This window comes from Geotrypetes seraphini, chromosome 1, assembly GCF_902459505.1.
Source record: "Geotrypetes seraphini chromosome 1, aGeoSer1.1, whole genome shotgun sequence".
NCBI classification, from domain to species: domain Eukaryota; kingdom Metazoa; phylum Chordata; class Amphibia; order Gymnophiona; family Dermophiidae; genus Geotrypetes; species Geotrypetes seraphini.
This window is the reverse complement of record NC_047084.1, coordinates 214047072-214061756: the sequence shown is the minus strand read 5'-3', so window position 1 is coordinate 214061756 and position 14685 is coordinate 214047072. Positions and strand designations below refer to the sequence as shown.

The 14685-nt window shown below is 40.7% G+C and overlaps 1 protein-coding gene across 4 annotated transcripts in view; it reads right to left on the bottom strand.

Annotated features, from left to right (window-relative positions):
- Window positions 1-2287: 2287 nt before the first annotated feature.
- SGCB (sarcoglycan beta) overlaps window positions 2288-14685 on the bottom strand; it is a 42696-nt gene continuing 30298 nt past the window's right edge. For all 4 annotated transcript variants that reach the window (XM_033945682.1, XM_033945686.1, XM_033945695.1 and 1 more), the window contains 2 exons: window positions 8373-8504; window positions 2288-2684 (listed from right to left, as the gene is read on the bottom strand). In XM_033945682.1, the coding sequence (XP_033801573.1) occupies window positions 2481-2684; window positions 8373-8504 (336 nt within the window). In that variant the 3' untranslated portion in view covers window positions 2288-2480. The remainder of the gene's footprint in view (window positions 2685-8372; window positions 8505-14685) is intronic.

The window sequence follows — 14685 nt, the reverse complement described above, 5'->3', positions numbered from 1 at the left end:
ATTGGGCGGTAATTTGATGGTATGGAGGGGTCAAGGTCGGCCTTTTTCAATAGAGGGGCCAATGAAATATGTCCCATGTCAGAGGAGAAGAGGCCCGATGTTAGGGCTGAGTTTATAAGTTCGGTGAGGGAGGCGATGGCCTGTGTAGAGGTGTTCTCGAATAGGTAGGAGGGGAAAGGGTCCAAGGTGCACTTGCAAGTTTTTAGTTGCAAGTGCACCTTGCAACTAAAGAGAGATTAGTAGATGCGTGGAACAGTCTCCCGGAAGAGGTGGGGGAGACAGAGAATGTGTTTGAATTCAAGAAATCCTGGGATAGGCACATGGGATCTCTTAGAGAGGAGAAGAGATAATGGTTACTACAGATGAGCAGACTGGATGGACCATTTGGCTTTTATCTGCCATCATGTTTCTATGTTTCTATCTTGCGGGAAGAAATGGAGGCAACAGACATTTTGCTCACGACTCTGAAAAGCATCAGCTATATTATCCACTGGTATGTGGGACACGGACTATCACACCATCTACCCCTTTCAACTCTAAAATGTTTCTAATTTCCCAACATATATCACCTCAAGTTCCCGACAATTCTTATGTAATTCCTATGACAATTATGTAAAGTTACAATTCTTATAACCTCCTGATAAATCTTATGTAATCCACCTTGAACCGCAAAGTAATGGCAGAATAGAAATCACTAATGTAATGTAACTATCCTCAGACAGACATCCAGCGCAAATCTGACATGAATCCAAGGAGTCCATCACACCTGTTTTTGATTAAAATTGAGGTGTTTTGAAGCAGAGAAAAGTTTCTGTTTTCAAATTAGGAAATCCAAGATGGTCGCAGCAGCAGTGATTTTAGTACCAAAAACAGTCCGTTGGAGCTACACTGGGTTGAAAAACTAGAGATTTGGGGATTTTAGAGGAGGGAGACCCAGGCTTTAACTCCAGATCCCTGAAAATTCCACTTTTAAAGAACCCCCCAATTTTATTTTAAAGGCTGTTAGCCTGTTACGCACTGTGCCATGCTGTGTGCTGGGGGCTACTTGTGGTGAAACTGCAGACAGCTTATGCGGAGAACTTCTGCCTCAAACAAGCCTGGAATCCAGACTGCTTGTCTCTTTAGACTGCCTCTCGGGCCCAATGACTGGCTTGAGACTTCAACCCCCACCTGAATATCTCGCGCGCAATCAGGAGGAGGAAAGCAGTCGGCCCCAGTCCTCCTCAAAAAACTGCCATGGAGCCACTCAGTCTGAGCTCAAGCCCACTGCAGATGGAACCTGGGACAAGCTTTGCTCCCAAAGGTCTGGTCCCTGAGCTCCTGGACTATTAGTACAGGCTGTCTAAGTGGGTGCACTAAAAGGCAGTATTCCCCTTGAATGCAAACCTCTGACCTTAAGAGTCTGTGCTTTCTTACAACCAGAGATGTCCCAAGATTGTGTCTGAATTCAAGAAAGCGTGGGATAGGCATGTGGGATCTCTTAGAGAGAGGAAGAGATAATGGTTACTGCGGATGGGCAGACTGGATGGGCCATTTGGCCTTTATCTGCCATCATATTTCTATGTTTGGGATCCTCTGCAGCACTGAAAAGCCTCACAATCAGTAAGCACAGAAAAGAATTTAATGAAAAAAATTAAACGTGAGCAGTAAAGACAAACTTATACCATTTTGCTTGTAGAGAGACAACTAAGGAATTGGAGGACAGCCAGTGATATGGGAGATGGAGCAAAAAAATGCTAATGAGGCTCTCTACAACAATTCTCACGGGAATAGATTTGATTACCCAAAGGCTCATGAATAATGTGTCTGTCGCACCAGAACATGAATTTATAAGGTGTGTAATTAATAAGAAGTCTTTTTCTGCTGTCATTTTCTATGTTACAGATCACGGTTGGTTGTCTAGTATGAATATGGGAGAGCAAAAGCATGTTCAGATTCAAAACACCTTACTACCTCCCTAGCAGCGTTCAAATCCAAGCTAAAAGCCCACTTTTTTTAATCTGTTTTAAACTCCTAACTCTCACTCACGGCTGTCAGATACCTATACCTACTGTATCATTTCCTCTACCATAATCTCCCCAACCCTGAAATGTTCTGTCTAAATTAGATAAGCTCTTCTGAGCAGGGACGGTCTATTGTATGTTAAAATGTATAGTGCTGCGTACGCCTTTCAACGCTTTAGAAATAATAAATAGTAGTAGTAGTAGTACCATGTTAGATGAGATTTGTTTCATACCGCATGGACATCATTTGGTTTAGTGATAGATACAAAGCAAGTAAAAGCCAATACCTCTTAAGTTATGGTTTACTGTAAAAATTACCTAATTTTGTAGTAACATGATAGAAGTGGTGATATTCTATATAAATAATTAAAATGCATAATTACAAAATGCTGTAAAACCTTTCAGACATGCATTGTTAAATTTGTATATGTACACAGATGAATTCTCTTCCTGAGTGCTTCCTTACAAGGGAAGCACTTAATACACGGTTCCACATGGATTGTCTGATGTTTGGCAACCCATGTTCCGGTTTTTCACTTGGACTCTGAATAATGTTCCATCAGCACACATACACAGCTTATAGCGCACCCAGTCATCAACGTACAAAAATTCCCCAGTAGATGAACTTGGTAGGCGGGATGTGCTGATCATCACTGTTCCATTAAGGACAATCATGTGTTCCTAGTGAGAAAAACAATGCTAATTAATTTCAGCAACCAACTGGATTAGTGCATTACTTCAATCATTGCAATTAAACATAAAATAGCAAAACATTTTTTCATCTGTAGTAGGCATTCTCCAGGAACAGGAGGCTGCATATGTTTACAGATGGACAACAACTGATGGGGCCTATGCCGTTAATACTCCCTAGACACTTCTGGAAGCACTGCACTGCACATGCGATATGCTTTTTCTTGTCTGCTGCTGTCACACGGGACCTGGTCAGTATAAATTCAACTCTAAGGGAAGGTGGGTGGGTATGTAAGAATATACATCCTGCTTGAACACCTGCTAAAGGTAATTGTTTTCTCTGAGCACAAGCAAGATGCTATATTTTTACAAATAGGAATCCAGGCTGCCTTAAACAAAAATAGCGAACAACAACAAAATGCCAACAGAACTGTAGAATTAGTTACCAACTAATGTTGTATTTACTTTCCTTCATCATTATTTTAGGAAACATGGATATGAAAGAAACGGGCTTAGGGGGATGGAGTTAGATTCTAAATCATAACTATAAGGTTGAGTCACATTATTATGACCACTGCCTACTTCAGGGACACACAGCCAAAGAACGAATGCATGTGTCGTGTGCAGACTTCACGAGTATATAAGGTAGGATGTCAGCAAGTTGCCAATATAGCAACCGTGGCATGTCATGGGTAAAAAGCGTGATTTATCAGTCACTGAAAAAGGCATAATCATTGGCTACTGGGCCAAGGGCGGCAGCATTTTGGAAACGGGGGAGTTTATGAATTGTTCATGGGCTGCTGTGATTAAAGCGTACTGTGAGTGAACAAATGGAACCTTTTCAATGACCTGAAATGGTAACTTTGGGGAAGCACAAGCCATTGATGCAAGAGGAATGTCAGCTGCGGAGGTTGATGCAGGCCAATCGGCATGCTACTGTGGAGCAACACACCATCCAAACGAATCAGGTGGCTTCCAGATGTGTGTCCAAAATGACCGTGCAGTGAACCCTGTTGTAAATGGGGCTCCAAAGCAGACAACTGGTGAGTGCACCCGTGCTCATGAGGTTTCATTGCAAAAACAGCTGCAATTTGCACAGAAGTACCGACTTTGGACTTACACTGACTGTGTCAGGCGTGAAACTGATGAGAACAAACACCCAGTAACCACTGTTGGACGTACACAAGCTGTGGCGGCAGCGTTATAATCTTGGGAATGTTTTCTTGGTATGGTCTGGGTCCCTTGATACTTCTGGAAGGCACTTCTCAACTGTTATGGGTATCTCTCCATACTTGCTGATCAAGTACATCCATACTAGAGAGTTGCACGGGGACAGAAATCCCACCCGTTCCCGCCAGGATCCTCTCTGTCCCCACCCGTCCCCGCAAGGAATTACCTCCATCCCCGCCCGTCCCCATAAAAAGCAGCAATTACTTATGACAGGATCTATGTTTCTATGATCATCAATTCCACAGTTTCTTTTGTGTTTGCGCTGCTGTTTTCCTTGTGGAATCTTTTTGGTGGAACCCTTTTTTTGTTTTCTGTTCAGGTAATTAACTTATAAACCCCCTCTTTTACTAAGGCTGACGTGTCCATTATATAATATGGATGAACCCTGCTTCCAAAGCCTTCCATCCCCATGGGAGTTCCGTTGGCTAGAGGGGGGTCCCCGTGGGCCAGAGGGGGGTCCCCGTGGGAATCCCCTGGGTTGAGGGGATTCCCGCGGGACCCCCACGGGACCCGCAGGATTCCCTCGATCCCCGTTCAGACCTCTAATCCATATATCTTCCCTATAGCCAATGGGATCTTTCAAAAGGACAATGTGACATGTCATACCACCAGAATTGCTCATGAGTGGTTCATAGAGCTGACCAAGAGTTCCAGCTACTTCCCTGGCCTCCGAATTCCCTAGACCTTAATGCAATCGAGCACATTTGGGATCACCTTGCTAGACAAATTCGACAACTGGATCCACCACCATACACCCATCGGCAACTGTCAAATACACTGCAGTTTGCATGACTCCAGATACCTGTAGCAACTATCCAGCATCTTACTGAGTTACTCCCAGTGTCTGGCTGCTGTCTGTGAAGCCAGAGGCAGCTATTCTGAATATTAGCAGGTGGTCATAATAGTGTGACTCAACCATGTAGATTCTGAAGGTCTTTCTAACCAAACTGACTGTTATTTTGGGAATCCTGTACCAAACAGTAATGATATGTGAATGTGTGAATTGAAGTTCATGCTGCAGTTCAGGAGATTTCTTCTATAGAGGCTGATCTCAAGTAGGCTACTGAAGCTGCCATGGTTCTGACATTATGAGCAATGACATGACCCTCCAGAGTCAGTCTAGCCTGGTCATACTGTAAATAAAGGAAACTGTCCACTAGACATTTTGAAAGATCAATGGCAGCTCCCATCCTATTTGGGTCACAAGAAGCAAAGCTTGATGAATTTTCTATAAGAACTTGTGCAATGCACTTTCATTTTTGTGGGCATGAGGTTTTGGGAAAAAATGTTGGTAGGACAACCAACTGGCTAAAATGACACTATCTTAAGGAAGGAACTTAGGATGGATATGTCTAAGATGGATCAGGCACTAAGGCCTGGAGTTTACAAACTGCAGGCTGAAATGATCCTGATTGGTTACTTCAGCTGGTAGGTGTCCAGTGGGCCCAAAAAAGCTTTTATCAGTTGGGTTAACATGATGTTGAGATCCGATGACACAGGCTGGGGCTTAATGAGAGGCTTTACTAGAAGCAAGTCCCTCATGTATTGAACTAAGGGCTGATCAGAAATGGGTTTAATCTTCTTCTACTACTACTTATTTCTAGAGCGCTACCAAATGTATGCAGTGCTGTACAGAGTCACAACAGAAACAGTACGTGCTCAAAAGAGCTTATAATCTAAACAGACAAGACAGAAACAGGATGCCAGGATGGGGAATGGTTAACCTGCTGGTTAGGGTGGTGAGCAGTGGGCACCTTATGGACTGAAAGCTTATATCAAAAAGGTGGCTTTTTAGTCTGCTTTTAAACAAGGTAAGGGAAGTGGTGCAATTATGGTAGGCACCAACTGCACTGAGCTGAACCCTAGCAGAGCTGGCCTTATCTGACTGATGTTTGTGGAAATTACTCAAGCAGTTTTTGTGTAGGACAGTAAACAGGTTCTAGGGCAGGGCTGCCCAATTCTGGTCCTCAAGATCTACTGGCAAGTCAGGTTTTCAGGATATCTACAATGAACACGCATGAGAGAGATTTTCATACCAAGAAGGCAGTGCAGGCAAAACTCTCTCATGCATATTCATTGTGGATATCCTGAAAACCTGGCCTGCCAGTAGATCTCAAGGACTGTAATTGGGCAGCCCTGTTCTAGGGCCTTGCCTTCACACCAGATGACAAACCACTTCTATTTGAAACCATAAGACCTCCTAGTTGAATCTCATCTGGAAGCCAGCACAGCCTAAGAAGACTTGAGTACATTTTTAAAAGGGAAAAACATGCATCAAAATCAACTAATTTGACTGTGAAAAAATCTACCCAGCCAGTTGCCCAGAGTATAAAAAGGCCATGAAAAATAAAGAAAAAAAAGACAGGAAAAACCAACAACCAAGAACCAAAATTGTACTGGGTGACAGAACTAAAATTGCAGAAGACAAATTCCACAGTTATGGAACATCTTATTAGGGATGCTTAGGTTGTGTTGCAGTGTGGGACAATTTAGGAAGATGCTAAAGACATCTTTTTGTTCAGGCTTGTTTTTGCTGTACGATGTAATTGGAGACAGATGCAGGAATAAGAAAAAGTATTGGGATGAGAAATACTGGTGGCTGTTTTTTTGGTGTTTGACAAATTTTAATATGTACATATTTTTATTGTACTCTGCTTAGATTTTAGTTGGAATAGAAATTTTAAATAAATAAATAAAGACTTAAGTGACAAATAGTGATGTTAGCTGATAGAAGGATTATGAAGCACATCTGTACTGCTCCAAAGAAAATTGACCATGCCCAACCCTATCAAACAGAATTTAGATGACCTCCTCAATATACATTATGGAACCCCGCAGACCCTCCCAACAATAAGAGAGTTCAGCTGTAAGAACATATTTATTTATTTAACAATTTATATCCGCATAAAACTATGCGGTTTACACATTGACTACATACATATTATCCTGATTACTCTTTAGTCGCTAAACATATGATACAAACAAAGGACAAACATAAATTTCCCATCCCCCCAGGGAAAAATAATACAATATCAACACAAGTATTATCAAATCATATAACACCAAGCAGAAGCCCCCAAGAATCAAAAATGAAAAAACAAATAGGGCACCTCTGGCCTAAAACCTTAACACCTCAGCTGACCTCCCAGGACATTCAAAAGTTGACTCCTACATCTGGGTAATAAAACTTGAACATAAACCTCCCAGACCATAAACCTTCTGACGCATATAATTACCGCGCACCCCCTGAACTTACAAAGTGCACAAAGTGTGGATTCAAAGTGTGGATCCTTCCCAAAAAGAAGGAGCAGAGGCTAGGGTCCAAGAACAAAGAATGCATATCAAAGCAACCACTCTAGCTCTTTGAAGCAATAATTTATGATGGCGGTCCTGAACCCCTAAAAAATAATATTAAATGAGAACTTTTGGAGGCACTATAAATCCAAAAAGTTAAAGTAGCACACTGACATTCAATTTACTAGAACATTGGTCATAAAATCAATGAAATAGCAATCTGGACCAAATAATAAAAAAATCAAATCTTTCAATTATAAATAATCATTGCTATAACTCAATCCTCCATGCCCACAGCACCACAAGAATACTATCAGAGATGGTGGCACTTGGCTTTGGAATCCACTCTGGATGAACTAGAACCCCTTCAAATAGTGCACAGTACTGGGAGGAGACATAGGCCCTGGTACTCTGTGGAGGTGCGAAAGGCTAAAAGGGACCTTAGGAGATTAGGATGCCAGTGGAGCAAATATCCCGATTCATTTACTCGGGAGGCATATGTTGTAGCTTTAGCTGGCTGTAAAGAATTAGTGTTGTCTATAAAAAGAATACATTTTGATGAGCAGATTGCTGCAGCATCTTCAGGGTCTAAGGAGCTGTTTTCAATTATAAACATGTTGATTGCTCCTAGCACACCTTGCAGATGAGACAACTTGTAAAGCGGTGGTGTCATTGTTTGGTTTGCATTGACTGACTCGATGCTGTAGAGACTTGTGATGCTTATTGAGAAGTGGAAGGCTTCTTAGCAGGCTTCCCCGATGCCGAAGTCAATGCCTTTGGCGTCTGCGAAGACTTGGCACCTTCCATGAATGCGCTATAAAAACTGCGCTTGGAATGTTAGACTCACAGTGTGCCACAACTATGCAGGAATGTTTCAACATGCTTGCTACTTGATTTCCTATTCAGGTAGATAAATTATTGAACGCCCCTCGTATCTGCTTCTTCAAGTGACTTAGATTGGCCATTTCAGATACAAGATGCTGCACTCAGTAGACCCAAGCTGACATCTCATTTATAAGTATGGTTAATATGCCTGTGCTCACAGATTTACTATCATAATAAATTTATGTAGCTTCTACTTGCCTCGGTCTTATTTTGGAGTGCATAGAATCTTGATGTCTACAACAACAACATATACTTTATAAAAATACTCACAGCCTTTAGTTCCATATCACTCTTCATCCGAAATTCAATAGTTTTTCCCATAATGAACACACCTTCATTTCCTCGTACAATGGCACGTTCACCAACTTTAATATTTAGGTCACTTGTAGCATTACTGGTGATCTGAAATATTTTTTAAAAAATCCAAATCAAAACAATTGGAATTACAAGTAATAATTACATGTGAATACTGCAACAAGCATCATTTTAATTATAGGAACAGAAAAAATTATAACAGCCTTAAAAGCAGCTGAAGGCTCAGGGCAAAATAAAGAAACAGAAAAGGCTCATGAAAGAACTACTTATTATTTTTTTTTAGGTAAGTATTGTCTGCTAGAGAAGTGCAATAGATGAGTAACTGCGTGAACCTGCTGAGGCTTCTGAGACAAACCACCAAGGGAAAATGAGGTTCTTACCTCAATAATTTTCTTTCCAGTATAAAGGAATACGAGTCTTAACCAGTTATTCACTTCTACCTATGAGTTTTTGCAGAGGGAATCATCTTCAGCTTCTCAACTTTGCCTCCTTGTGTCAGTGGGCAGTTCCCATCTCTTTAGTTCATACTAGATAATGATGCGGGGAAAAAATTTGTCCCCGTCACCGCCCCGTGACCACCGTCCCTGTCACCACTGTCCCTGCCCCGTGACCACTTTCCCCGCACCGCGATTACTATCCCCGCAGCATCCACACAAGCCTCAGTACTGCAATATTTAGCTTATTCCTTCCTTATAAAATCAAAGTTCTGGCTGCTGAACTAGAGAAAGAGATGTTCAGCTGGCAGGGCTTTGTTTATAAATTTTTATCAACACAACTAATTTACTACTTTATCCTAAAGCCAAAAAAAAATTTTTTTTTCCCCTAACTTTATTGTCTGGTTTCTGCTTTCCTCATCTTCTCACTCAATTCCTTCTCTCTGAGTCTTCCATTTGCTCTGTTACTGTGCCTCTCCCTTCACCCCCCCCTCAAATTGGTCTGGCACCCATCTTCTTCCCTCCGCTCCCCCCATAGTCTGGAATCTGTCTTCTTCCCTTCCAGCGTCTTCTCCCCACTCTCTGTTCCCCATTTCCATTAAGCGTCTTCTCCCCATTCTGTCATCCCCATTTCCCTTCAGCGTCTTCTCCCCACCACCACCACCCTTCCCTCTTGTCACCTCAACACCCTTCAGCACCCCTCGCACGGCCTGAGAATCTCCCTACCTCGTACCTTCGCGTCACGTTAGTAAAGTAACTTGCTCAAGCCATCCGAGCCTGCCAGCAGTCGCGTGCGTCTGTGGGCGGAAGCTTCTCTTCTGACGCAACCGGAAGTTGTGTCAGAGAAACTTCCACCCACAAATGCACGTGACTGTAGGCAGGCATGGCCGGCTTGAGCAAGTTACTTTTTTTTTTTTTTTTTTTAAATCTTTATTAATTTTCAAACTTTTACTAACGTGCCGCGAAGGTAAGGGGCGGAAGGGAGGGAGATTCGGCCATTAGGTGGGAAGGGACCACGCGCATTTCCTCCCTTAACTGCGGGGACAAGGCCATTCACATCTCCACGGGGCGTTGGATGGCCTTGTCCCTGTGCCCGCAGTGAGCAATTCCCCCCCACACTGTTTCGGCAGGTTACCCATGGGTAACAGCCACTGTGTCATTCTCTAGTTCATACCAAAGTAGTTGATTACCTCTCAAAGAGGAGAAATAACAAGGAGGCACAGGGAACTCCCCGACTAAGTCAAGTCTTTTCTGCTTTGCAGAAAACTCATATCCTCAAGTATTATACAGATTGCAAAACCGAGGGAGTTGTTTATATGATCATTTGCCCTTGCCAATTGTTTTACATAGGCTACACTATGAGATCTATCAGGGTGCGGGTTTCTGAACATCTCAGTAAGATTCAAAGGGGGGATATGGAAGCCCCTCTTTTACAGTATTGGCATGCACAGTCACATACTCTGGAGGATCTTAAATTCACGATCTTAGAAGCTCTGCGACTGAAAAGAGGTGGAAATATGACAGCCTATTTGTGGAAGAAGGAGCAGTCATGGATATATCACTGGCAAACGGTAACTCCGAATGGGCTGAACCGTGAGGTTGAGTGATGGGCGTTCCTCCACAAATGAGTGACAGCTTCAATGATAGATATTCTGGGGTAACAACTGTGGGTGACGTCATCTAAACCGGAAGACAGAGAGTCAAGAGAGATATGCAAGATATCCACCACCAGCACTTTAGGTTTGTGTTACATGATGTTATTTAACATTGTGAAACGGCTTTTCTATCTTTTATTTGTTAGGATGAAGTTTTTCTCCCAAGTGTCATCCAGCGAGAGTAGGTTCTCTGAGGAAGCCGTTCTGGCAAAATGCATCAGAACCCGCTGCAGTGAGACAACTTCAGATACGTCTAGACATGTTTTTCACTTATTTAAGCTAAGTTATATACTTTTTTCAAATTTACACGATTTTGAAAAGGACTCTTGAGCCATTAAATTATTTTGAAATTATTTGAAAAACCTTCTAATTAACTAAAGATGGAGCAATGATAGACATTACGGAAATGCATTGTCCCTGCTTGTGATTTCTACACCATCTATGGTTCCAAGTTCCACCTGTTAGTTTTATAGTTCATTTAAGTTGCAAGTGTTCCCCCTTTGTTTTTTTATCACTCCTTTGGGACACTTCTTATTGGATTATCCATTACCCAGTAGTGTGTTAGAGAATCTGACACACTGGCCATAACCCTTTTCCAATATCCCCGATGTCTAGTGGAGTCAGGCAGGAGTGACCCTAGTTATTCCTGCCATAGCTGGCACCAAGTTCAGAGTCGTACTGTAAACTCCTAGCATTATCTCTTCTCTCTATAGCCTCGTTTTTATCCTTCATCTCTTCCTTATAAGAGCCAACTCTCCTTCTAACAATGTAACTTCAAGAACTTGATCTAAATCTTATTGTAAACCGCATAGATGCCTTGCAGAAAAAATTGTGGTATATAAGACACTGTATTGTATTATAGTACAGTGGTGGAGAGGTAGCTCCAGGGAACACCTAAAGGTAACTGTCTGGCTCCTGGGATGGTAAAATAAATCCAGCTTTTTACAAGCCATGTTATGGAATTTCCATAGTAATGAGGTATTTTGTATGCATCTGCATGCTTTAGCATCTCATTACTAATTTACCCCACCATGACTCCACTAATCCTATGTTACAGCAATCTAACCTGTGTTAGTGCCCTTTAACAGGCATTAAGGACAAATAACGTGTGTTAGGGATACTAGTTTATCTATCTTCTCTTCTTTGCCCTTATAAACCCTGTCACCACTTATACTCTTTAAATGAATTGCTACTGTCCTTTGTTAATCCTTTCCTGTGCCTGTTTAGAGTCCACTCGCTGGTCTGCATTATTCTTTTTCACCTCCACATTTGTAAAATCCCTTACCTTGTGATCTGAGGGCAGAACCCTCTTTATAAAACTGCTATAAAGATATTGTATTTTTCTTTAAATCCGATGTTTCTCTAGCTAATGGTGCAGATTAATGTGCTCTGTTCTGAATTTCAACCTTACAGTTCTGGGATTCCTTTTCTCACTATTTTTAAGGAATTTACATTGACTTTTTCCTTTGATGTGGTTCTTTCCTTCCCTATGCAAATTATGGCATTTTATTTCCTGCTTTGCATTATAAATTTTGTACACCACTTTGTGGTGCTTTGTATGAAAAAGCAAATTATGTTATGTACTTAATAAACCATAAACCAACACAAATGTGTATATTATTTTGTGTTCAAGTTGCTCTTATTGGCTATCAGATTCTATGATCACAATAAATTCTAAATCAATAAGTCTATAATGTGTAATCATATATCAATACTGTATACCTTCAAACCTTCTCTTGGATCATCAGAGTTTTAGCCCAGCTGTTCCTTCACATTTTTGTATAGAAGAACTGCTAAGTCGTCATTGATCCTATCTTTTTTGTTTTTATCAATTTTTTTTTCAAATTCTTTATTCATTTTTCCATCTAACATCAAGAACATAATATTACATCATTTAAACCCTATAAACATCTCTTGTATTTCTTTTAACATCTTCTTAAAAACACATTTCCCCTCTCCCACAAACATTTCAATCAAAAATTTCATATAAATATTATCAATTGATCAAACCTTAATATAACTTTATACCTTCTCCCCTCCCCCCTATGTGCAAGTGTACCTTCAATGAATAATGGTGTCTAATCATTGCAATAACTTGTCAATGGCCCCCAAATCTTTTTAAAATTATTATAACTTTTTTGTTTTTATCAATTTTTTAATTTAAATTCATTTCATAACTTAATTAACTTATCTTAAACTTATTGTAAAAGTTTCTTTATCACTCATCTTTTCTTATTTGAAGCTTTGTTGGCCAGGGAACTCTGCCGACATGTTTCGCCATTCAGGCTATTTCAAGGCTGTCCTCTATGCATAGAAAATAGTGTTCATTATAGTAATAATCAAACTTTTCCCAACTTTACTTTCACACATGAGAAATAGTACTGCTAAATTAACAATTTTAAAACTTCCCCGTTATTTTGTAACTACATATATTCTCATACTTTTATTACTTTGTTGCTTAAAGTTTTGTCTCACACTCCCCCAATCAAGTCCGTGTAGTTCTGTTGACAAGATGGCAGTGGTGTAGCTCTTTGCCTATTTAAATTAATGACATTGTACCCTGTTGTTTTAACCTCATTTTCTTATTTCACCTCATCCACTATGCTTAATTCATACCTAATACTCTCCATTCTCTGGAACTAAAGTGCAAATTGTTCTGGTAAGTTTTTAGTTTATGTTTTATAGCATCTTTGCTCTTTTTCATTGAGGATCCATTCGTAGTTACCTCCCTCCCACCCTTCTTCAATCTGATCTACTATTCTTGATTTAATATCTGTCCAACTGTGATTAAACTCCTGCCAATGTTGTACAAGCAGAGCTTGCACTGCACCTGTTGTTATTCTAGATTTGTGCTTGTTTAATCATATATGCACTGGTCTACAGCTCCTGCCTATATACACAAGATCACATGTACATTAACTCATATATACTATTTATTTTGTTTTCTATCCCGTTCTCCCAGAAGCTCAGAACGGGTTACAAGTAGACATTCACAATAGTTTGAAAACAGACTAGTCATAACAACAAATAAGTTACAGTAGACAATAACAGAGCTTATTCTAGAGACCAGACTGGTCATAGCGAAGAGTACTAGGAGAAGTATATTGAGGAGGCAGTTTTTAATGGCCCGATTGGCGGAAGAGGAAGGTCTTTACTGCTCTGCGGAAGGTCATTAGCGAGTCTAGCGACCTGATCTGTGTGGGTAGTCGGTTCCATAGCTGAGGTAGGAAATGGCTATAGGATCTTTTGTATGTTTTTACTTTTACAGTTTGTTGACCTCCTTGCTCTAATTACCTTTTCTGTACCTGGCATTCGCCATTCGTGTCCCTCAGTGATAAACTGACACCATTGACAAGATCAATAGCTTACATGAGAGAGTGTTTTATTTCATCTTTTACTTGCCCACTGTATCTATTTTTCGCCAGTATTTCTCCTGTATTCCTATTTCTCTCATATGCTATCACTGGTGGTGTGGTAAATTCTTCCAAACTTAATTGTACTATATTCCAATGATCCAAGATTACTGATTTTAGCTGTTGAGCTATTCTATTATAAGGGAGCACACATATCAGCCTTTCTTCTTGTACCTCAACATTTTTTTCTCTGAGCATATTGTGCTCTCAAATATGCCTTTGGAATCGCTGCTAGGGTATTTCCTATCAAGAAGTCTTTTTTTGTATTGATACAGTTCAATGGTTGAGCAAGTCCTTCTTAATCTTAGGAATTGACCTTCTGGAAGGTTGTATCTTAATGAATATGGATGGGAGCTATGGAACTGCAGAAGGGTGTTTCTTTCTGTAGGTTTCCTGCATGTCTCAGTGTATAATTCATTACCTCGTCTCATTATCAGTACGTCCAGGAACTCGATGTGGTATCTCTGTATACAAAAATCCCGCAGGAGGACGCTTTGGATATCATCAATACAACTTTAGAGAAGAGAAACCCACAGGAAAGAATATCAACCAAGTTTCTAAATGATCTAGCAAGAATAGTGATTACAAAAGTGTTTTTCAGGTTTTCAGGCAATTATTACCATCAAGTATAGGGAGTAGCCATGGGGGCCATAGTGGCCCTCGCCGGTGACAACACTGTACATGGAGCAGTTTGAAGAAAATAACTTATATCCATCAGTAAAATATGAATCAACCCTACTGTAGAAGTGCTATCTAGATAATGTCT